Source organism: Lipophrys pholis (assembly GCF_963383615.2).
Source record: "Lipophrys pholis genome assembly, chromosome: 11".
Lineage (NCBI taxonomy): Eukaryota > Metazoa > Chordata > Actinopteri > Blenniiformes > Blenniidae > Lipophrys > Lipophrys pholis.
The window spans coordinates 17,681,906-17,705,400 of NC_137631.1; the positions used below are offsets into that span (position 1 = coordinate 17,681,906).

Here is a 23,495-nt window from a genome sequence, read left to right on the forward strand (position 1 = left end):
TTGCCAGTGACAGGAGAGATAAAAAAAAATTGGAGAATTATGTTGACTGCCGTTTATGTTTACTTATACACAGAATAAGAACAAAGTTAATAAAATTAGAATTATCTTATATTTTGTTTTCTGGGAATGCAACATTGAGCTAAATTGGTATTATAAGGCCATCAACAACACAACATTCATAATTTCTCAGTAGTAAATCTTAATGGGATGATGCTAAGCAGATCAGAATTGGTGAATATATGGCCTTCATTGCCTCCCTGTGGTGTGTAGTGGAACATCAGAGTTTATTATTTTGACACAGATGTTCATTAAATGTCTTGCTTTGCTTTTATAGTTCTCTCCAATCTGACAGTTACGCATTTCTTTATAATCACAGAAACCAGTAGAAAATGTACCATATAAGCTAGAGATTCGATTTTGCTTTGTTTATGTTTATGTCAGTTTACCTTTCTCAGCGTCGCTTTACTTGGACTAATATGTATGTCATCAACCCAGGTAGGTATATACACGGAGAGATGTCCGACTCTCTCTTTGTGTTATGAGAGCTCCTCTTTTCTCCCCTGGCTCCTCCTCTCCTGTCCCACCACTGAATGGAGCCTTTGTGGGGGCTTCCCGGCATTCCAAGGGAATTCTTGCAGGTGAGGGTGCGCAAACAATCCCACACTTGGATGACTGTTGGAGCTTACTATTTACAACTAAAAATGCTCAATGCTCTAGGGGCGTTTGAATGTTCCCCCTGCTCGGCTCTCCTAACCTTCATACACTTGCAGCCACTATTAGGGTGTGATCACAACAGCAGACAGAGTGGGAGGGAAGATTCCTTTTAACCAGGTGAGTGACCACACACATGCCTTCCAAAAAAAAAGTCAATATGCGCTCCGAAGCCTCTTGGCACACAATGAGATCCATCGCACAGGAGAAGCATTACCTCATGGGCCAATATTTGCCTTCTCCTAACATTTCATGGTTGCTTTGAAGAGTATCTCTATCACAGCAGTAGGAGTGCACATGTATTGTCAAACTGTGCCGTTATCTGATGTGGATACCTGCAGTACACATGTGAACTGTATCAGTAGCAGGCTGGCTTCACACAGACAGGTCCCAGGAGATTAACCAGCACATTGGGCTTACAAAAGGTGAGTGTCTGTGAAGGTCTGCTCGATTATACTGTTCATGTAAGTCATTTATAGCAAACCGTATTATTACTTAAATATTTGTCAAGTTCAAATAAAGATAAATTGCAGGATTAGTTTTGGATGTCACACACACTTTTCTTTAGTCTATACTTTTTCACACTCATCAGACCTTTTGTGTCTGCCTCAGCTTCTGTTGGAACTTTTCAAAGCAACACTGCCTAAAGGTATGTATGGCTTTTCCCATGCTGACTATTTAATTACCCCTGATTTTTGCAAACACGGTGCTATGGCTTAGACTCATCAGCGAGAGCAGCTATTTGCAAATATATTTCTTCAGACTTTGATTACACATTTAAAAGTAGTTTTCTCACAGCTTGAAAAACACTTTTTATCTGCACTGTGATACGGGCAGAGTTCACAACAGGAGTGACTTTACTTTAATCTTTGCCTCCTCTAATTGCGCCCCACCCTTCTTTATCTCTCTTGCCCTTTGGTATCTAATGCTGTACGCAATCCACATATTAGTCACTTCCTTGGTTTCCCTGGGCAGTGAAAAATCAATGCAGCAACAAAAAAAAACACTAAAGACATCATAAGCTAAATTTGGCTAAAACAATCTCAGGATCAGACACTATGTCAGAATGCGATCAGTCTTGTGAAAAGACTTATTACTGTGATGGCTTTACATTTTTTAAGACCGCTGATCATCTGTACAATTAAAGGTTATGCAAACACCTCTCACTTATTGATTTACTACTAATTATTTGATGAATCTAAAAAAAAAAGAAGAGGCAAGCAAAAATGAAAAACGTTCCCATATGTGCAAGACAACTTAAAAAGCGTAATACCTTCCAGACATATGACTTCATTCCTTTAACATTCATCAACCTGTGTCCTGAAACACACAGATCTGTGTTTATTCACACACACAGACAATATAGAATTATATATAGAAACAACTTGAGTCTTGGTTTTAAAAAGAAGTCCAATGTTTTGGCTTTTGTTTGAGTATTTTTTTTTTGTCTTTGCCAGCACCATGTTGCAGACAGTCAGTGAGTGGCTGTGGTGGGATCGTTTGTGGCTTCCAGCGAACGTGTCCTGGTCCCATTTAAAGGACAACGAAGGTCGAATCTATGCTAAAGCTTCTCATCTGTACGCTATACTACCCTGTGCCCTTTGCCTGCTTCTAATCAGATACCTGTTTGAAAGGTGAGGATACGCTTAGTAGAATGGGCTTGTGTGTCGGTAAGTTTAGCAGTGCTGAGAAGGAAAAACGGAGCACTGTCAATCTTCCGTATAGCTCTCATGTCGTCTGATCACTCGTCTACACTTTCACCTTTTTAGTCATCATGTGAAAGACAGTTCAAAGCATCCGCACACATCCTGATACACACTGACTATTTCTTATGATTTGGGTCTCTTCATGAATATGTTTCCTCTGAGGTTGGGTTCTCAGAATTGGAATGTCAAGTCCTCCTTAGTTTCATCTGTAATAAACTCTCTGCATCATCCTCGGGTCTTGTGAATTCCTTTCAGCTCCTCTAAAGAATTCCTTCAATCATCTGGTTTCAGGATCCGGGGATTATGTTGCACAAGCCTAAACCAATGTTACAGTAGTCTTAAGAACCAGGGTAACAATGTTATTTGTGCTGTTTCAGGTACCTGGCAAGGCCATTAGCCAATGTTTGGGGAGTCCGGGATAGGATTCGACTCTCAGCAGAACCAAACCTCATCTTAGAAAAATATTTCTGCCACCAGTCCCGTCGTCCTTCCCAGGTATGTTAAGAGAAACAAATTTGATGCTGTTCACACAATGTTTAAAAGTCGTCCACTACGGAAACATAAAATGTGATATGACTGCAGTTCATCACTGAAATTGAAAACAACAGATTTGAAATAATGACATCATTACAATGTAACACGACAGGCTTCAAAGCCAAAAATCCTCATACAGATGATTTGGGGTTTTTTTTCTCAGGAGTTGGTCATTTGTGGAAACATTTGCTAATTTACCTATTTCCTGATTTACCACCCCAGAATGTAGCCTACTGAATATCATACTTGAGCTGGATTGTAACGAAAAGAAGAGGGTCTCTAAGAGTTGATCATACCAACATAGAAGATTCAGGCACAGAACATCTTGACATGTAAATGAGAGAATCTGGCCACAATAAACCCAAACATTAATCCTGATGGCCGACAAATCAATTACGTACAGCTCACTAAGGTCATATGCATTTCTCCAAGCAGCTTAGTGACAGACATTTTTGAAGCCTGATGTTATAATCACCATCTTTGGAACAAGAGAACCTCAGAAAAACCATACCCTTTTAACACTGATGGCACAGAGGCTCATTCTAATGCAGTAGAACTCAGGGAGACCTTCCTTATTGAAACACTGGATTGAAGAGATCCTTTCTATGATGCAACAAGAGAAACTTAAACACAGTTGTAGCAGTCACAGACAAATGTTGACTTCTTCCAAAGAAGTCCATGAGACATATCTTTCCTTTGATTTGTGCATGAAATATGTGAATACTGTGCAACTATTAGATGGTCTATCTTGTGTCTCAGGCTGATGTGAGGTCACTATGTAAGAAGACGGGTTGGCCAGAGAGGAGGGTTGAGGTGTGGTTCAGGAGGAGGAGGAACCAGGAACGACCGGGTCTTCAAAAGAGATTCTGTGAAGCTAGGTGTGTGTCAGTCTATGTCTGCCAATTGTGTGAGAACATGTCCCATTGTGAAAATATGTTATGACAATGTTCTTGCCTGTCAACAGCTGGAGATGTGCATTTTATTTTTCCGCATTTTTTGGAGGAGTCCTAGCTCTCTATGATGTGAGTAGAAGGTTTGTTTTTTTTTTACTTTTTGTACTGTGCAAAAAATATGTACGAGGACATTGTTCAAGTTCAAACTCACAAGGTTTTTAAAGTTCTCCTTCAAACTCTTCAGAAACCCTGGGTTTATAATTTGAGGGAGGTTTGGGCAGGATTTCCTCAACAGGTAAGTGCTTTTATCTTCGTCGTTAGGATGGATTCCACGATGAATAAATACATGTTGCGTGTATGTACTTGCTTACTTACTTGTGCTTTACATGTCAATGCAGACCATGCTGCCATCACAATACTGGTACTACCTTTTGGAAATGGGCTTCTATCTTTCTCTGCTGCTTAGTCTGACATTTGATGTTAAGCGAAAAGTAAGTCTATAGGTTTGTACAGACATTAATCGACTGAATCTACAATTCACGTTATGCACATTGTTGCGTTTTTTGACGCTTTGTGAGAACTGTACTTCTGTATAAAATGAGTTGTTTATATTAGTGTTCCATCTTTAAAAACATTTCTTAATGTGTGCAGGACTTTAAGGAGCAAGTCGTTCATCATATAGCCACACTGACTCTTCTGACGTTCTCCTGGATTTCAAATTACATCCGTATTGGAACGCTTGTCATGGCCGTTCATGACTCTTCTGACATATTGCTTGAGGTCAGTGCTGTAGGTACAATAGTTTACCTACACGTGGTACTTACATTGTGAGTCTGCTGATAACTTCCATCATGACATCATTCTAATATGTAGCTCAGAATATTAATAGCGTTAGTGATTTTTCTCCATTTTCCTTTCGTAGGGTGCAAAAGTATTAAACTATGCTAAATGGCACAAGACGGCTAACAGCATGTTCGTGGTGTTTACGATTCTCTTTCTGGCGACAAGACTTGGTATTTTTCCCTTCTGGTAAGTGCGATGACGTAAAGCACGCAGAATAATGCCTCATAACGATTGTTGTGACTTGTGCTTGTATAATATGTGTGCATAATGTCTACAGGCTGATTCACTGTACATGGGTGTACCCTGTGGAGCTCTATGCGCCCTTCTTTGGCTACTACTTCTTCAACGTCATGTTGGTGGTATTATTGATGCTCCACGTCTACTGGGCTTTTCTGATATTGCGAATGCTTAATAAGTGCCTCTTCGGCAAGGTGTGTAACACATATTTCTTGTTTGGTTGCTTCTCTTAGATTAATCCTCATATTGTACCTCTACTCACTGGCTTGTTTTGTTCCTGCAGTTGGAAGGTGATGACAGGAGTGATGAAGAAGAGGATGACAGTGACACAATGAAGGAACAAAATCACAAACTGTGTCACATCAACGGCTCCGGTGCCAGAGACAGGGCCAATGGTCACTGACAGAGCGAGCCACAGACTGAAACAATGATGCAGGAGACATAATCGACTTGCATATAAAAATCCAGATACACTTGATCAGAGAATGTTGTTCTTGAAGGAACTGTGAAGGATGACACATGAACTTATATGAAGTGGCATGGTTTCTGGAGTTTTATGAATTCAGAACTACAACAACATATTTTATTCTACTTGTAATTAATGTACACGGATCCACCTGATGTATGTATGTAAATACATGTACTACAAGCTTGTGACGTGACTACGTGTGCCATTTTATTCAGAGATATAATGCTTTCACTTGAAACAAAGTCAACAATGTAACTTTCGACATCTGGTGTTTCCCTACAACATCTCTATTTATGAGATATGCACAAAATAACATTATTTTTCGTTTTTATATGTACCCATCTTCTCTACATCTTTATTTAAAAAAAAAATCTGAGCCATGTACACCCTAGACTAGGAGTGTTAAACTAATTTTAATTCAATGACCACATACAGCCCAATTCCATCTTAAGTCAGCTCGACCAATGAAATCTTGACATAATAACCTTTGGATTTGAAGTTTTTATGAGTATATGAGTATTTTTTTCAAAATCTGAACAGTTGATACAATTTTAACATAAAGCAAATTTGAATGATTGAAAAAATGTATGTCAAGCCAGCCCCGACTTCAAAAACCACAGCTCTGTTTAGCGGTGCGCCCATACACCATGCATTATTACCGTAAGAACATACGCAAACGTATTTCAAAATAAAAGTGACGTTCCAGTGAATGAGAGCTCGCCTTAATTAAGTTAGTTAATACAACACACATTAATACTACTGCTAATAATAGCACATAACATGCAAAATAAATGAATGCATCATTATCACAAACTATTAAAAATAAAATATTAATCAAACTTACTGCCTGCAGAAGCAAAACAAAACAAAAAACAACCAAACATGTTCAGTGATGTATTAATGTTGCTACTATAATACTATAAACAGCAACCCATTCTAATCACTTCTTTTACATTAAAAGCCCAACAAAACACTATATCTTGGCACAATTCTGAATATTATATTATATTATTTATGTTTCTTCTCTCTTCACTCTTTTGAATTGTCCTATAATTCGTTCCTCTCTCCTGTAGCAGCTGTCGTATAATCCAAGAACTAGATATATGGTCACTTATCATTAATTAATAATCCACTCATTGTTATATTGTTTTAGTGAGAACCACCGTCTAAAATGAACAGGAAGCATCAACACGCCCTCTCGTGACAAACAGCGAGAACTGGCGAGATCGCTTCCCATGGCAACCGTTTCACAAACAAGTTGACAACTAAAGGCAGCCTCTTGGTTTCTAATCGTCAGTTATCGGTTGTCCGAAAGTATTTTTAGGCTCATATTCACGATGGCGGGAAAGGGGATCTATAGGAACCGTGTGAAGATTGGAAACTGGAACGAGGAGCTGATATTAGAAGAGGTTTGTATTAAAAATGACCTTTAACAAATTATGTTATCTTAAAAAACGTGTCATGATGCAGAAGTGCATCAGATTTAATTTAGAAGAAGTGAGTCTCCAGTCTGCATACATACACTGAAAATACAGCAGCAGATATGTACGGAAGGTTTAGATAAAATATAACTCGCATTTGGTCAAATGAAGATTAGTTTGCAGAGAATTTGTAAGAAGTTACTTCAAATCTTTAGAAAGCAAAGATGGCTACAAGCACCCAAAAATTAGACATGATACATTTGTCACATCAGTCATGGTGACAAGAAGATGGAATCAGTGGACTGACATTACTGTATATGGGATTTAAGGCGTGACTTAAAGTGGACCTAATGATAATTATATAGCTATTATTGAATTTCATTTTATTCTATTTCTGTTAAGGGTGTAAAATGTATAATTTCTGATCATCTTGCTGCATCTCTTGCAGTCCTTAAGAATAATGGAAGTAAGAAATCCATTTGTTGTTGACTTTACATGCACAAATCTCAAAGTGCTACCTCAGCCTCACATCCATTATAAAACACTGAGACTGGTTAATTCAAGGTTGACGAATGAATTGAATAAATAAGAATATGAAAATGAACGCATTCTCTTCTGTGTTGCAGCGACCCCTAGTGTGAAATGATGTTAATAAACGGGCCAAACAAGGAAATAACCTTGACACTGAAATGATGAAATAGTGTGTTTAGAGACCGTATTGTCGTTTTATAAATGGTGTGTTTAATAGTTTCACTCACATTATATAATCTATACACACACTATGTATCAATGACCTTCCAGGATAAAATGAAGGAATATTTGAAGAAAAAAGAAACGGGTGAGCTTCCTATCCACAAAGTAGACCTCCTCGAAGAGAATATTTTGAAACCGGTAAGATACATGTTAATAAATCAACTTTTGAATCCCCCTGTTGCTTGAAATTACAGTCTTCATGATGTTGTTGTTTTTGGATTTTTCTTGTGTTTACGTGTAGGTGAATCTCTCTCTGACAAATGATGGCCTGTTGCATTTTGGCGACGTTGTGATGCTGGTGAACATGGGAGGAGAAAACGGGGAACGTACTGCAGTGAGCATAAACGCAGACATTGACAACTTGACAAAGACTCCTTCACCAAGCATTCAAGCCCCATGTGAGGTCAGCGCAGGAAGAAATATCCAGCCCTGTACTCGCACAGCCTTCATCATTACCAGGTAAACACACAAACACACCGAGAACAGCATGAGTGTGAACCTCGACACTATTAGCGAGGCTGCTAAACCTAAACCTGCGCAACTGTTTGTGTTCCTGCAGTGTCGACGGTAGTCCTGAAGGATCGGCGCTGCACTTCGGGCAAAGCTTCTCCCTGAAAACAACAAGTGGCTTTGCCATGGGAGTAAGTCAACTTCCAGGTGTACATTCACAATTTAATGTATGTACTTGTTATGAACAAAAAAACTCATGAGTCTTTTTTCAGTTGCTCTTGGAAACTGATGCAAACCGAGTCTGCAGAGTCTCACTGATTATGGCTTTGACTAGTGATGGTCAGAAAAAAAAAGAGAGATGCATTATGGGAAATGTGATACCAGTAAGTGGGGCCACAAATATAGGAAAACTGTGTGTCAGCAAGAATGAACTGTAACTGTAGTTGTTCACTTATTGTTAGTAGCTAACGGCTTGATCGTCCTAGGACTGTTTATTTTCCGATAGGTAGGAAATTGATGGAGTGGTATAGAAGATGAATGGATGGCTCAATACTGGGTGGGCTGCACAGAGCTCTAATTGTGAGCAGTCTCACCTCTTAGTGAAAGGGTTCTGGCTTTGAGGCCAGGCTGAGCTTTATGAGCAATTGGTTTGTTCTCCTTGTGCATGCATGGATTTCTCTTAGCTTAGAATGGAGACTTTGAATCAAACAAAGTAGAATGGAGACTTTGAATCAAACAAACTAATGATCAGAAAAGGTAAAATCATTCATCATAACGTCAGAAATGTTTAATCTTTTGAAAATAACAATCGATAATGTGTCTCTTTTATTTGTGGAACTTGTGACATGCTGAGAAAGTCCAAAATGCTCTAGGATGTTTGGAAGTTCTTTAACATTGTTATCTCTTGAATTACATTACATATCACAAATTAATTGAACTGTATATATGTGATGTGTGGAGGAGCTGGTTAGTAGTCGTTACTTGTTTTTTTTTTTGTTTTTTTTGATAATTAAAAGTGACTTGCCAGACAAAGACCTAACATTTTGTATAGTAAGGCAAAGTGTAGTATACTACAAGCATTGCTACGCATATTCACACTGAGGTGTGTTGAGGGGTGCGGCATGGGATCGTTCTCATCTCTGGCACGCCGCTGATGAACGTTGCCTTTGACCTTTGGTGTTTAATAACTCATCTATGACTGAGCTTTATTGTCTCTGCACTTACAAGCTCTTTTTCTTTCCTCAGCTTTACTTAACAAGTGACCGACAAAGTTTTGTAAAGGTACATTTTTGAAAGTTACAACACTGAAGAGACATTTACCATCGCATACAAGTCAAAATCTTTCATATTTAAGAGTGTGACAATGTTATGTTTGTGCTTTTTACTGATTTGTAAACTTTTGTCCCTTTTCTACGACTTATTCAACAGTATGCAAAGAAATCCCGCCTCCAAGAAGTAAACCTGGAGGAGAGCTGCTCCTTTCTGTCTTGGTGGAAGATAATTTACTTAAACCCTTTGACCAGGCTTGAGCAGGAAGGTCAGCCAGTAACTGTAAGTCTTATGTTGTATGTTTAAACCATTCTCAATTTGCAACGGCACCACTTGTGTTGTTGAAATATTTCAATGAGCGCGCTACCAACAGGCTTTCTGTTTCCTTCAAGTCAATGGCGCTGAAATTTCCCATGCATGGAGCAACAGAGCTTCTTTTTCTTTTTCAGGCTAATGTGAAGGTGCTGATTGTACACTGCAAAACGAACGGGGCCCTTGCTGTCCTAGAAGATCAAGTCCTTTGGTATTCCATTTTTCTTCTGAAACACTGTCACAATTAAAAACCAGATACTGAGTCTAATCCTGATAAGGACAAAGAGCTTCTTTGAGAGCACAGAGCAGATGCTCTGCTGTTGCTCATCCTATAAATGCATGTTCCCTGCAAAAGTGGCACTATTCAAACTGTAAAGAAAACTGGATTTCCAGGGACATATGAGTGTCAAGAATCATTGTTCTGAGAGAAAAAAAGTAATCCAACCAAGCACAGAATAGCTTTCTTGATCCAAAAAGCATTACTAATGTATCTCAACACAATAGCCATCGTGACTGTCACAAAAATAACCAGTATATTTTTAAATTGACAACAAACCTCCAGTATGCCAGCAAACATCACCTTTCAATGCCCGGTGGTAAAAATAGATTTTAGTGTGTACCACTTGTTCTCTTGCAGCACCAGGTACGGAAAAGAGTATGAGGTAACAGCTCACACCTTCCTGGACTCCCACAAGGCTGAACGGGACAAGAATCACTGGGTCCTGTGCACCTCTGACCCTGCAGGGAGTGCACTTCTAAACCATCAACCGCCTGCAGGATTTAGCAACACGGAGCCCACAGGACAAAACCAGTCATCTTAATCCAATGCTCACCCATTTTAACATGTGCAAACACTGTAAAAAAAATAAATAGATAAATACATTTAAAAAAAATTTTGCTTGAATCTGCAATCGTTACTCTTATTGGAAGGAGAGCCGTTGCTGGAATCTCACCAGGGTCATATGTGTGATATGTATGCACCAACCACAGTCATTAGGACACTGTGGAGAAAGAGTGAAGTTGTACATCGATTCAGAGGGAGGGATACACCGTCACTGCCAACAAGACACTGTCGTGACACACTACAAATGAAAGTCAAAATTTACATAATTTATCCCGTTTGAAATTTTCACTTTAAGAAATTTCATCTAAGATATTCATGACTTTGGTTTGTGGGTTAGGGAGTTATTTTGAAAAGGCCTTTCACCCAGTTTTTACACATTTAAAGTAGATCAAATAATGGCCGTAAATTGGCTTCACACATATCTGTAGATACAAACATTGTCATCATCACCTGTATGAGCCAACACAGATAAATGATGCTTTGAGAAACCAGGCTGAGGTGGATTGACGTTGGACAGGGATTTCAGATGTTCAATTCTTTTTTTTAATGATTTAAGTTATCCATATATAGTAGACAAGCAAAAATAATTGTTTTATGAAAAACATTTCTTACCTCTACTTTTCCCCTTTTAATTATCATTTCTTCAGAAAATAAATGAAGAACAAATGATACTGTGAAAGGTTGGCATGCCCGTCATGTCAAATATGTTGAGATAAGATCACTGGGAATTTTTTTTTTTTATAGACTCCATCCAGCTGCTGTTCATAAAGTTTTAAAAACAGAATTGGAAGAACCAAACAAGAAAAAAAATGTAAAACAATTTTTACAACGACAGTGAAGATCTTTTGTTGAAGAAACTGAGATGAGCTCCAGTGTCCGGCAACCACAAAAAGGATAAAGCAGTAAAGAAGATGGCTGGATGATTTATTATTTTACCAGGAAATACACTTTGTACATAGACTTTTAATTCTTTGAACTGAATGCATGCTATGGTGCAATGCCAAAATAGGGTTCAAAAGTAACCAATAGTTTGAGTAGTTTTTGATAAATGTCTTTTTTTTTTTTTACCTGTGCTTTTCCCTTATTTAGAACAGTGCCGTTTGTACAATTTGCTTCCTATTCAGAGAAAATCTGAAATTCCAAATACACACTGTTTGTTTCAATAAGGAAAGCTCACGATTTTGCACGTGACCAAACCGCGACTAAAAGTTGCACCTTGCGGTCTCGAGGAAGGATGCAGGTAAATTTCCAGTGGACATGTGGTCAAACACCTGTGGGCTGTAAACAGGAAGCATTCGACCCGTGTCTGGAGACTAACGCGGCCCGTCACATGTTCACATATACTTCTTAAGGTATGATAGGCAACATTTATGTAAATAAGGACGCGTTTCCTGTCCGGTGAGATGAAGTCGTGAGTGAGTCCAAGTTCTCAGCGGAGCGCTTGTGTTCACTTCATGTGTCCCGATCATCGAAAGGGCTTTTTTTAGATATCTAACTTTCTGGGAAGGAATTTTTAATAAAAAAAAAAAAAAAAAGGACTTGACTCACACAGAAAAAGGTATGTAAAGTGCAGTGAACGTCTGAAATGTGTTGGTTATGTGACAACATTAGTATAATATATGTATTAGATGTATTCTGAAAGGAAAATATGTAACCTGAGGAACATGTAAACTACTACAGTAAACAGATTTAATCTGAGCTGGTTTTTACTACATTCCTGAGGAGATTATTGTGTTGTTCAACCATTGTGTTGGCAGTAAGAGCAGCCTGTATTTGAGTATTCCCGATAAGGTTTCAGTCTCTGTGACCTATAACTGATAAGACTGATAAGAAGTGTGTCATTCAGTGATGATCTGGAAGGTAAGAATGATTTCTGCACATTCACTTATACTCCTAACAGGCATGGTCCCACCGTTGACCTTAATTCTGTTCATGTGGTTTACGGCTCTTGAGCAATATTCACAATACACTAAGAGCCACACTATGCATTACCTCTAGTGATTTAAGTTCCCTTGTTTCAACAATTAAAATGTAAATGAAGATGATGCTGTGGTGCATCTGGCTGTATTCAAATTGTGATCGTGTTTTTTTTTTTTTTTTTAAATTAATATTATTTAACTATCCTTAGCGACTTTACATGGTACACAGCACAACAACTTTGCCATGAATTCTGTCTTAGATTAAAACTTCCTATAAGTTTAATTGCTCCAGCAGTCAAGATGAACAATTGTTGCTCATATTGAGATTTCTGCTGGGATTACTGTTTAAATCTGGTTTATTCATTACTGAGAAGTGTCTGGAGATCTCCGTGTCCTAAAGACAATCCAGAGATCATGAACAGGCACTGCTGATGTCCTCCTGGTTCTTTGGGATAATCATCAATGTAGGTTATAGTTGAGCCTTCTGTTAAAAAAAAACAACAACTGCATTTTGTGTATTGCTGTAGGGACCCATGTTAATTTGCAGATTGCAAATTTCTCCACATGCTAGATAAATAAAGGGACATCTTATCTTATCTTAATTTGACTCGTGATGTGTGTTAAATGCTACCCACTAACATAGCTTTATTGTCTAAATGACTTCACTCTTATCTTTAAGCTCTAACATTTTTATGGAAGCTGGGCGTTAATAGAATTGTGACCACTATGTGATGCCGCCTCGAAATGTAGAGAACGAAATAATCCTTAATCTCTCATATACCAATGTCAGTGATAGGCTGTGGATTGATTTTGTCAGCAGATTACCATGGCAGTGGATATTCCTGGGGTGGTTGCTGTGGTGGTTTTTTATATTTTAATCCTCCTAGTCGGAATATGGGGATCTCGCACATCCAGGAAGGTTGAGAAGACATGTGATGGCAGCAAGAGCGAAGTCACCATTGTGGGAGGCCGCAATGTCAATGTCTTTGTTGGAGTTTTTACTATGACAGGTGGTATTTTCATTATACTGTATGTATCGCAGTACAACTTTTGTTATTTTAGTGTTTCACAATGTAATTGTCTTCATGTGCTTTTTATGTCAGCAACATGGGTTGGAGGAGGTTACATAATGGGAACTTCTGAGGCTGTGTATTCTCCTGCCAAAGGCCTCATTTGGGCTTTGGGGCTTCCTGCTTATGCTATGAATTTTGTTTTCGGTAAGTAGCTGAAACAAACAACACCATATCCAACCTATGCTGCCACTGTTCCAACATTTTTGAGATGTGTTGTTTGACTTTCAAATTCTTGCATAGTACCTTGAAATGCCTCATGTTTGGAATGGTGCCATATGAATCGTGTTGCTTGTATGCACGGTGAGACTAGAAGGGTGGGTGTTTGTGACTTGTGATTCTTCAGAAGTGACCATGATAAGATTAGAATAAGTGGAGTTTATATTAATAAAACACAATTTTGAATGAGATGTGAGATGAATGCAATGAAGACAGACTAATGTAAAAAAAAAAAAAAACGGCGTACAACACTTGCAGAGCTTTACACACTGATGTAACTTATATATTATCATTATGTCATTATTATTCTCTATAGAGTCTAACAGACATTAACAACCGATTTTATTGTGACAATATAGGAAGATCAGCAAAATGAATGAATGCTCTCCTTGTCATCAGAAAGTGTTAGATGAATATGAATCAGCTTCCACAGATTAAATATGCACAAAGTAAAACTTAGTTAATAAGCTACAACTGACTCAGGTAGATTTGCAATTTGCTGGCTAAACATTGTACTAAAACAATAAATGAGACTGTCCAATTGTAGTGCAGGAGTTCAGAGATCTGATGGCCCATGGATTGAAATTGTTCCTTGGTTTCTTCGTCTTACCTCTCAAGGACCTGAACCTCCTGCCCGGAGGCAGCAAGTTCAACAGCTGCTAGGAGTTTTTTGCTGCTCTGGTCAAACAGCAGGCTAAAAACTGGCTAGTTGACTTGTGTGGCATGTAGGTTGTAGAAGAAGAAAGCATACTTCATCAATCCGCTTGGGGGAATTCCTTCTCTGCATGTGACCCGTCCTATTTATAATTAACCTTAACTTTACACAGTGGGAGCAGAGGAAGACAGGTGAGTTGCTGGGGGTCAAGAGTCTAGTCCAGAGTGTCACAGTGGTGACCTGTCAGCTGTGGGATTCAAACTCGTGAATTTCCGGTCCCAAGTTCAGTTCCCTAACCTCTAAGCCACCACTGCCTAGTTTAGAGTTCATGAGGTGAATTCCACCATGAGTATGTGAGAAGTCAGTCCTGTTTCACTTAGTTTATGTTGTTTTGTCCTGTTTGCTGGTGAAGTACCTTCAATTGCTATGAAGAGAAGAGAAGTGTTATTCCATCCATCCATCCACCCGACAAAAGCCTATGCATTTTATGTTTTATTTTTTTTACATATTTGGACATATGGATATTTCATATCAATTTGAACAAAACTGAAAAATAATACATTTGAACACCCCCACATTTATTCCCACCTAAAATTGGCTCCAATCACACACACAGTTGTGTCTCATCAGGTGCACACGGTTAGACCCTCCTACCTGATCATTTTGAAGGAGGCTTGCCTTCTTTAAACCTCAGAAATGTAGTTTGGTGTCCTGCTGACTGTTGAGAGTGGCCACCATGGTGAGATCCAAAGATCTGCCTGAGGTCATCAGATAGACGATTGTCTTCAATTCAATCACTTTCTTTTCCAGAAATGAATAAAAACGAGATTAGACATCAACATTTGAACATTTCTTGATAAAGAACTGAACATTTAATGGGGTGTCCTCATTTTTTCACATGACTGTATATCATATCCATTGTATTGGGGCACTGGAGCCAATCCCAGCTCGCTATGGGCGGTGGCAGGGCACTGGACAGGCCAGCGGTCTGTCTCAGGGCAAACACAGGGACAGACAACCACCCGCACCCAATTTAGGGTGACCAATTAACATCACATGCATGTTTTTGGACTGTGGGGGGTAAAAAAAGTACTCAATGTTATTCCTCCTGCACCAATTGCATTAATTTGTATTGTATTAACCCTCAAAAACTAATTGGGTTTGAAGCTTCAATATTTGTATTTTCATGATTATTTTAGGCTCCAGGGCATCTACATTCATAGTCACATTCACAAACAAACTATGATCAACTTTCTTGTTCATGAACTACCGCCTCTGCACCACTTCTGTTGAATGACTAATGCTCTGATTGTTTCAGCTCTCTGTAAATCCTTAATGTGTACGGAAAAAAAAAAAAAGAAAAGATTTTGATGACCTGAAAATATTTTTCTGTAGAATATTTTGCTCTTTCGTCATTCTAGGAGGACTGATTTTTGCAAAACCTATGAGGTCCAAGCGTTATGTGACCATGTTGGACCCATTTCAGGAAGCCTATGGCAACACATTCACGGCCATGCTCCTGCTCCCTGTTTGTATGAGTGACGTTTTTTGGGTCGCCGGCGTCCTTGCTGCTCTGGGTAAGAGGCCACTTCATTCCTCATGTTGTCTATTCAAAAATTAATGCCTGATGCTTTGATTCTTCCACAAACCATTGTTTTGTTAGATCTTTTTTATTTTTTTTTATTATTGTTTGCAATAGATATTTGTGCTAGTGTGAGTAGCCTGTGGTGCAAATTGCACATAGGTTGAGCAGGCCACCTCATTAGCCTCCAACTGTCCCCTTATGCATTGTCAAACATCAGACACGCGACTGCTTTTACTTGGTGGTGACTGTATCCTCTTTTAAAGTGTTTTATACCATTTCCAAGGAGGAACAATGAGCATCATTCTTGGACTGTCATCCACCATCTCCATCATCATCTCAGCAGTCGTCTCAATCGCGTACACCTTTCTAGGGGGTCTCTACTCGGTTGCATATACTGATATCATTCAGCTTTGTTTCATCTTTGTCAGCTTGGTAAGCATTACGATCATAGATGGATAGGAATATATATATATATATATATATATATATATATATATATATATATATACTGTATATACAGAGTAAATTAGTTGTTGGAGTGTAATGGATATGGACCAAACCTTGGCTTAAAAGAAACTCATTCTGTTTTCTCAAAACTGGAAATTGAAGGAACTTAACAGAGGTTAATAAAAATGGGTATAGAAAATAGTGCCACATCTGTAAGGAAAATGCATTTGTCGGATGAGCAGCAGACACGAGTAAATAAGTTATTTAAAAAAAAAAAAGAAAAGCCAACATTTTTTGCCAATACCAAACAAAATTCCACAGTTGAATGTTGGCTGTGACTGGACCTCTCCTTTCGCTGTTTACTTTCTGGTGGCTGGTTTAGCATGTGTACATGAGGGAACAGCTGCTCGTGCTCCAACAATTGATAAAGCTATTCTATTGTTTTCTATTCTAGTTTATTTTAGTAGTACCTCTCAGAAATTCCACTTTGTGGGGGATGTTAGGGCACATCTGTCAACTCTTCTACGGGTGCAGTCCACATACTCATCCCACAATGCCTTTTGATTACCATGCCTTCACATTACATGTGGCACAGTAGAGAGTTAAACAGGCTTATCAACAGAAAACCTTTAAAGAGATGCATCCAAAAATAACTATCTTCATCTCAATTTTATTGCCTTTGCAGATATTGTTGAAAAGCACTCCTCTTACCCTTCCCTCTGTAAATCCAGTGTTTGGTTCAAGTGTTTTGCGCTGATCTTGAAACCTGGCCAGTGTGATAACCGTGTGGATCTGTGTAGTTTTAAAAACTTTATGTTCTAAAATAGTTTTTGTCTTGAAGAGCCATTGTAGCGCATGTTGTAGACGTCGTCCTGCTCCGCCACACTAGATTGTAATAAATGTGTCATTCTCAAGCTCTGCGGAAAGCCTGATAAGACGCATCTCATTGCATTCAGGTGTGCCTGAGCAGGGGCGACATCGAAACATGCAAGACACTGAGATTCTCAAGTCCTGACGAGCACACGCTCGTGAAAACACTAACTTTCATTTAAACTGGTAGTTCTCACTGGATTTTACTGCATCTTTAAGAAATACTGTTTTGTCCTGGGTTTTGCTATAACTGTATTTGTTTGTTTTGTTTTTGTTGTTGCAGTGGCTTTGTGTCCCCTTTTTGATCCTCAGTCCTGCAGTGACTGGCATCTCACAAATGCCCCACCTTAATCAGTCAAGCGGGACATCGTGGTTTGGAGAGCTGGCGCTGGCAGATGCAGGAAGATGGACTGATGAGTTGCTGTTATTGGTTAGATTTTGAAACATACTATATTTTGCACTGTCGTACAGTTAGATTGATGAAACGCCACAGATTATTGTGCCGCTGGATAGTGAAAATGTGGCTGGACATTGCTATTAGTTGGCCCTGGCTTTGGTGTGACGCCTTTGTGTCTGCTGGCAAGTGATTCATTATTGCTTTTGTCTGGTGCAAGATAATACAGGATCTCTGTAGACCTAATTATTACTTCAACTGAAATTCGTTTTTAATGAAATAACAAAAACTTAAATGATGGATCGCGCTGATTTGAAGTCACCCAGTGACACTTCATTTTGTTGAAGTGAGCCAGCAAGTACAACAGCAGCAGTAAACAACTAATCCATCCTCTTGATATTATTCTTCACAAATTTGCCCTTCCTGCTATAACATGTAGAGATGGTCACATACGGGTAAAAGCTGAAACATGTGGCTGTTCTACCTGTCTTTACTAGCTTCCTGTTTTCCATAATGTCATAAGATTACAGTGAATATCTAACCTTTGTTCTCCCCAGAAAATGATTTACAAAGACTGTTATTTCAAGCATTTGACACGTAAACATTTTATTGATTATTTGATTATCTACAATATACACCACAACCTCATTTGCAAGAAAATGGTGATTTTAAATTCATGTGGACAGACTCACTGACAACAAGTTGTTTTGTTTTGTCTTGCTGTGTTTGATTGATTATTCTTTTTCTACTTTTTTATAACTTTTGTTTTCTACCACTATCTCCACTTATCGAGGGTTCAAACACTTAGAGACAATTCAGAATCACCAGTTGACTTCAAATGGATGTTTTCACAAACAAAACCCAAGCACATCACTGAGACAAGAGTGCCTGCCAATACACAGTGTGGCTTTTAAGTTTGCTTGTTTTTTTGTTTGTTTGGTGTAACAGCTAAAAAACTAAATATTCCATAGATGTTCAGCTGTGATTGTTTAGTTTCACAACCTCATCAAAAACTGCAGTTTCCACATTTATTACAGAACTGCACATTAAGAATTTTAGGCAAAGTTATGGTTCATTTTGATGGTTACATTTGTTTGAAGACACACTTTATTTACTGTGAAGTGGTAAAAACAGCTCTTTTGATCAGTACATTTTTATCCAATTCATGAAATGAAGTCAGTATTTGTGCTGCGAAATGTATATGTGTTCACTGTTGTGTGTTAAAGGGTTTAGGTGGACTGTCATATCAAGCGTTCTACCAGAGAATCCTCTCTGCGGCCTCTGCTGTTCAGGCTCAGATCAGCTGTCTTATAGCTGCTGTGCTAGTTTTCATTATGGGAATACCCTCTGTGATCATCGGAGTGGTGGCTGCCGCTACAGGTACCGTTAAAAATGAATGCAGAGCTTCACATACTTTATGTTCATTCTCATTTTCTGTCACTCATGACAAATAACTATGGGCTTGATTTATTAGGGTCACATATAGCAAACTCTAAATTGTGTGCCAATTCTGTCTGATTTGTGTGTTTGTTTGTTTGTTGCATGGTTTTTATGGGACAGCAACTAAGAATAACTACAAGTTAATGGTTGCAAACAAGGTTATGGTTAGTTTTGAACAAATTAGAAAGTTTAGCAAAAGTTTCACGACATAGAATTGGACATGACGGTGATGGAAGTGAAACAACATATGAGAGAGTGAAAGTTCTGGATTTGATGATATTTGGGATATAATCTGGCATAACATCCACATAATTCACTCCTTTCAGATGTAAACGCAGATTCAATCAGATGTAAATGCAGATGCAGTCATGGACAGTAAAATAATGCTTTTTGGCCTCTCCCTTCTCGGGTCACCACAGTGCTTCACGTAGTCTGCGTTCAGTTTGACACAACAATTTGATTTTACACCACATGCCCTTCCTGAGACAACCGGAGCAGTTTGAGGTTAAGGGCCTACACAGGGGCCTTCAGCAATGACCTGTCAGCAGTGGGGTTCGCAGCAGTGAACTTCAGCTTATAAACTTCAATCCATCCATTTTCTTTACGGCTTCTATAGTGTTCAGGGTAGCGGGGCGCTTGAGCCATTCCAAGCTGACTATGAATGAGGGCACAGTACACCCTGGACAGCTGTCTGCAGACTTCCCTGTGATAAATTGTTGATTAATATTTGTCTTACTTAAATGCGTCTCCTCTTTCTACACTGCATTCTTGATGACATCTCCACAATGTTTCTGATTTCCCTCTTGTTTTTTTGTTTTTTTTCTTTATGCCGCCACTTTTTCTTTTCATTTTTTTAAATCTCAGATTGGAACCAGACTGCATATGGTCTACCTGCTCCGTTTGAGCGAGGGGATGCAGGAAAGATCCTGCCACTTGCTCTGCAGAACCTCGCACCTGCATGGGTCTCAGTGTTAGGCATTGCCTGTTTGGCTGCAGCCGTCATGTCCTCCATGGACTCTGCACTGTTGTCTTCAGCATCCGTGTTTGCGAAGAACGTCTACAAGACAACTTTGAGGAAGCAGGTGTGTGTGGGTGTGTGCGGCGGGGGGTGTAATTGGACGTGAAGCAAAGTAACTCTTCTTCTTCCTACAGGCCTCAGAAAGGGAGCTGCAGTGGGTGATTCGTCTTACTGTCCTGGTGTTGGGCGTGGCTGGAACTGGCCTGGCCTTTGCAGGCGACAGTGTGCTATCCTTCTGGTTATTAAGTGCAGACTTTATCTACTGCATCGTGTTCCCACAGCTGGTCTGCGTGCTGTTTTTCCGCTATGCCAATACCTACGGTGCTCTCTGTGGTTACATACTAGCTCTGGGGCTGCGTTTGATAAGTGGGGAGCCCTTGCTTGGGATCCCTCCTCTGCTCCTGTACCCTGGCTGGAGGGAAGAAAATGGAAACACGATACAGTATTCTCCTTTCAGAACCATTGCCATGCTTGTCTCTCTGGGATGTATTATTGCTGTGTCCACACTGATGGACCTGGGCTTCCGATGCAGACTGATTCCCCAGTCATGGGATATACTGAAAGTGTTTGAAGAGAAAAACAAGATCCAGCTGGAAGAAATGCCTCCTGTCCCATTTGAGGAAGCAAATACCACAGTTCAGACCAGTTTATAATTTTAATATAACCTATTATGTACTAGAACTACATAATATCTGAGCAGCAATATGATCACAAGGTAGTAATTAGGAAATGTGTTGCCTTTATTTAATCCCAAAAGGTTCAGGTCTTATAAGAATACCTTGTGATTACAAACTTGAAATGATTAGATTTCCTTTACAGGTGCTTTAGATCATCTTAACCCTTTTTTTTTTTTTTTTTTAATTAGCAGTTAAGCTGTCCTTAACACAAATAACTTTTCAAATCTTGTCTACTAAAGCCTTTAAAGTGAGGTAAATGCAGATAAAGCTGTTTGAGTGTGAGAATGTTGGCTTTTCTCACCCATTTTAAGTGGCTGTTTGCCTTCTTGTGTTTATTTAGCACTACAACAAAGAGTGCCTGAATGCTGTTAGAGGTACTTGAGATGTTGAAATTTGTTCAATAACTGACTAGCAGTGCTTGTTGGTAGAAGTGTTTACTACAATTTTATTCTTCAAAGGGATCACCACTGAAGTATTAAGAAGATAAATGATATTTTTTTGTAGTTGCTTTGTCGCAGGATTTCATGAAAATTATATGGTTTTAATTTTGCACCCGTGAATCCATGTTGATACATAGACAAATGGAAGAAATGACAGTAATAAGGAATTTATTGGACTTGAGGATGATGCAGAGGGTTTCACAGATGAAGTTAAAATATACACAGTATCTTGCACAATTTGAACAGAGCAGTACTACACAGAGGACTCCCATCTCCCGATGTTGAGAAGCCAGCCTTTGGGGAACATATTTTTCCTTTGAACTGTAATATCTCGCCGGCAGCAGCAGAGGGCGACACTGAACCGCTGAACAAACCTGGTTTGAGCTCGCAGGTTCGAATAATCCACAAAGTCACTGAAGCCACAAAATTTGACGTTTTTCATACAACCGATTACAAATAAACTGCACTGTAACAATGACATTAATGGCTGTTCACTTTGTGTCGTTGGATCTCGGATATATTGTATTTGTTGTTTTCTAAGTACTGTTTGTGTTATCAGCTGAAGTTTCTAAAGACTGCCAAACGGGCTTGTAATTTGTCAGTTTGAAGAAACATGCGTTTGTTTCCTCAACTGTACCTTTATAGATATATTAATGAAAGTTCTCAGTATGACACATTCTTCCTTTATTTTTATGTTTTGACTTAATATGTTGCATTGATGTTTACTTCTATACATCAAGCAAATAACTAAAAGCTGAACTGCTGCCCTTACACCAGAGACAGAGCAGATCCAGTGGCCGCATCTGGCCTGCCAGCCATCAGTTGCTCCACTTCTTTGCCCTCTACACCCTCCCTGCTGGCAGCTACAGGCTTACCATTCATGATAGTTACATCAAGCATAGATGTTTCACCAATTGGACATTAAATGGGATCCTTACACTTTGTTTTGAAATCATTTCAAGTTTGCTTGACTGATTTTCTTGTTTTCAAGTGAAATGATTGACCCAGACCTGCAGACAAAGCACCACTCCAGGCGGTAAGTCAAACATATCAGTATGAGTTGAGACATTGTTATCAACACATCATTGTGTCGAATCTAACGGAATGTCTCAGTTTTGACTTCACCAACAAATATGTACGTCATACAAATCATGTTTCTACTTTGTGTATTTACTAAATAGACCGCAGGCTTTGTTTTAAACATTCGAACCTAAAGAGCATCTCAATTTACTTGAAGAACTTTTCTTTGTTTTCCCTCAAAATACAACCAGGGATCTCTGGTGGCTCCTGGTGTAGCCAGGGGTTCAATCTATTCCAATGATGGCCTTTAAGTTATGTCCACTTAAAAAAAACAAACAAGAGAAAACAGGCTTAAAGGTGACTGTAGTGTAATAATTAAGATAATTGTCTCCGTTTCTGGAAATGCACATCAAGAATGGGTTCCAATCCCAATCTGTGCTGTACCTTTTGTGTTTAGGCTACAAACGCTGTTATAGCGGTATTCAAATTAATATATCATATTGGAAAGTATGTGTTGGAGTACGATCATTGTATGTCTCCATGATGTTGTGATTTATGTCAAACTCGGTTCAGTGTCATTAATATAGTGCAAATTACAAGACGGGAAACAGATTTCTTGCAGGAAGAAACCTACAGATCAGGAGCCGAGGTGTGGTGTCTTTGCTACGAGAGAAAAGGATAAGACATTTCAAATGCGTTTTTAGAATTACTATTGAAATTCAGTTTACCTACAACGTACTGCAGAGTGCAGAAGCATTAAATGAGGTATTGAAAAGTTTGTATTTTACCATGTTTCGGGAGAGTTTGTACTTTATATAGATAGTCCGTGCGCCCTTCTGGAGCGTCACAAGTAGGTTTTCAATTAAGTAAAAAAAAAAAAGTATATATGAAACACGACTGAGTGCAAATACATTTTTAATATGTACAAATCTAAACCCTCACCTGCAAGAAATCTGCTGGACGGGATGAATGAAAGGGACAGAAAGAGCTGGCAGTCTGTTCTTGGATAATAATCCACGTCAGGTTTTCCTGTGGCTCTGTGACGTCAGTGTGTAGCGTAACCTATGGTTATATACCGGCGCACAGGTATTGAACGCTGTCCTATTTATCAAAGCGACAAAATGTCCCACAACCCTGAAATCACACCGCAGAAACGTTTTCCTGGAGTTAAAGAATATATATGTGTGTATAAGTATATAAAAGGTACAATTACCTGTTAAGAAAGCTTTGCATACTACCATTAGGCCAGAAAAAAATACATATTAGATAAGCAAAGAGCAAATTAATAAATGATCAAGA

General features: G+C 38.9%; 3 protein-coding genes across 8 annotated transcripts; all 3 read left to right on the plus strand.

The window, feature by feature from the left end:
• Positions 1-617: 617 nt before the first annotated feature.
• On the plus strand, positions 618-5,584 carry cers3b (ceramide synthase 3b). 5 transcript variants are annotated; one of them, XM_080475201.1, is made up of 13 exons: positions 618-638; positions 718-831; positions 1,324-1,360; positions 2,169-2,345; positions 2,795-2,912; positions 3,711-3,829; positions 3,916-3,973; positions 4,089-4,139; positions 4,243-4,335; positions 4,496-4,624; positions 4,767-4,873; positions 4,965-5,118; positions 5,208-5,584. In XM_080475201.1, the coding sequence occupies exons 4-13, from the start codon at positions 2,173-2,175 to the stop codon at positions 5,325-5,327; spliced, it is 1,122 nt and encodes a 373-aa protein (XP_080331327.1). In that variant the 5' UTR covers positions 618-638; positions 718-831; positions 1,324-1,360; positions 2,169-2,172; the 3' UTR covers positions 5,328-5,584. The 5 variants fall into 5 exon arrangements, with proteins under 5 accessions (XP_080331327.1, XP_080331330.1, XP_080331328.1 ...); XM_080475202.1 differs by lacking the exon at positions 618-638 and having other exon boundaries at positions 661-831; XM_080475200.1 differs by lacking the exons at positions 618-638; positions 718-831 and adding an exon at positions 898-1,136.
• Positions 5,585-6,730: 1,146 nt separating this feature from the next.
• On the plus strand, positions 6,731-10,419 carry cfap161 (cilia and flagella associated protein 161; the record flags this gene model as incomplete). Its single annotated transcript, XM_080474796.1, has 8 exons — positions 6,731-6,802; positions 7,616-7,705; positions 7,809-8,026; positions 8,127-8,208; positions 9,263-9,298; positions 9,446-9,568; positions 9,736-9,809; positions 10,236-10,419. 8 exons carry the CDS (start codon positions 6,731-6,733, stop codon positions 10,417-10,419), a joined length of 879 nt encoding a protein of 292 aa, XP_080330922.1.
• A 1,273-nt stretch (positions 10,420-11,692) lies between these two features.
• LOC308116799 (high affinity choline transporter 1-like) lies at positions 11,693-22,130 on the plus strand. 2 transcript variants are annotated; one of them, XM_080475198.1, is made up of 9 exons: positions 11,693-12,000; positions 13,179-13,371; positions 13,465-13,578; positions 15,727-15,882; positions 16,174-16,322; positions 17,491-17,637; positions 18,828-18,981; positions 19,906-20,123; positions 20,194-22,130. In XM_080475198.1, the coding sequence occupies exons 2-9, from the start codon at positions 13,188-13,190 to the stop codon at positions 20,710-20,712; spliced, it is 1,641 nt and encodes a 546-aa protein (XP_080331324.1). In that variant the 5' UTR covers positions 11,693-12,000; positions 13,179-13,187; the 3' UTR covers positions 20,713-22,130. The 2 variants fall into 2 exon arrangements, with proteins under 2 accessions (XP_080331324.1, XP_080331323.1); XM_080475197.1 differs by lacking the exon at positions 11,693-12,000 and adding an exon at positions 12,198-12,302.
• The last annotated feature ends 1,365 nt before the right edge of the window (positions 22,131-23,495 follow it).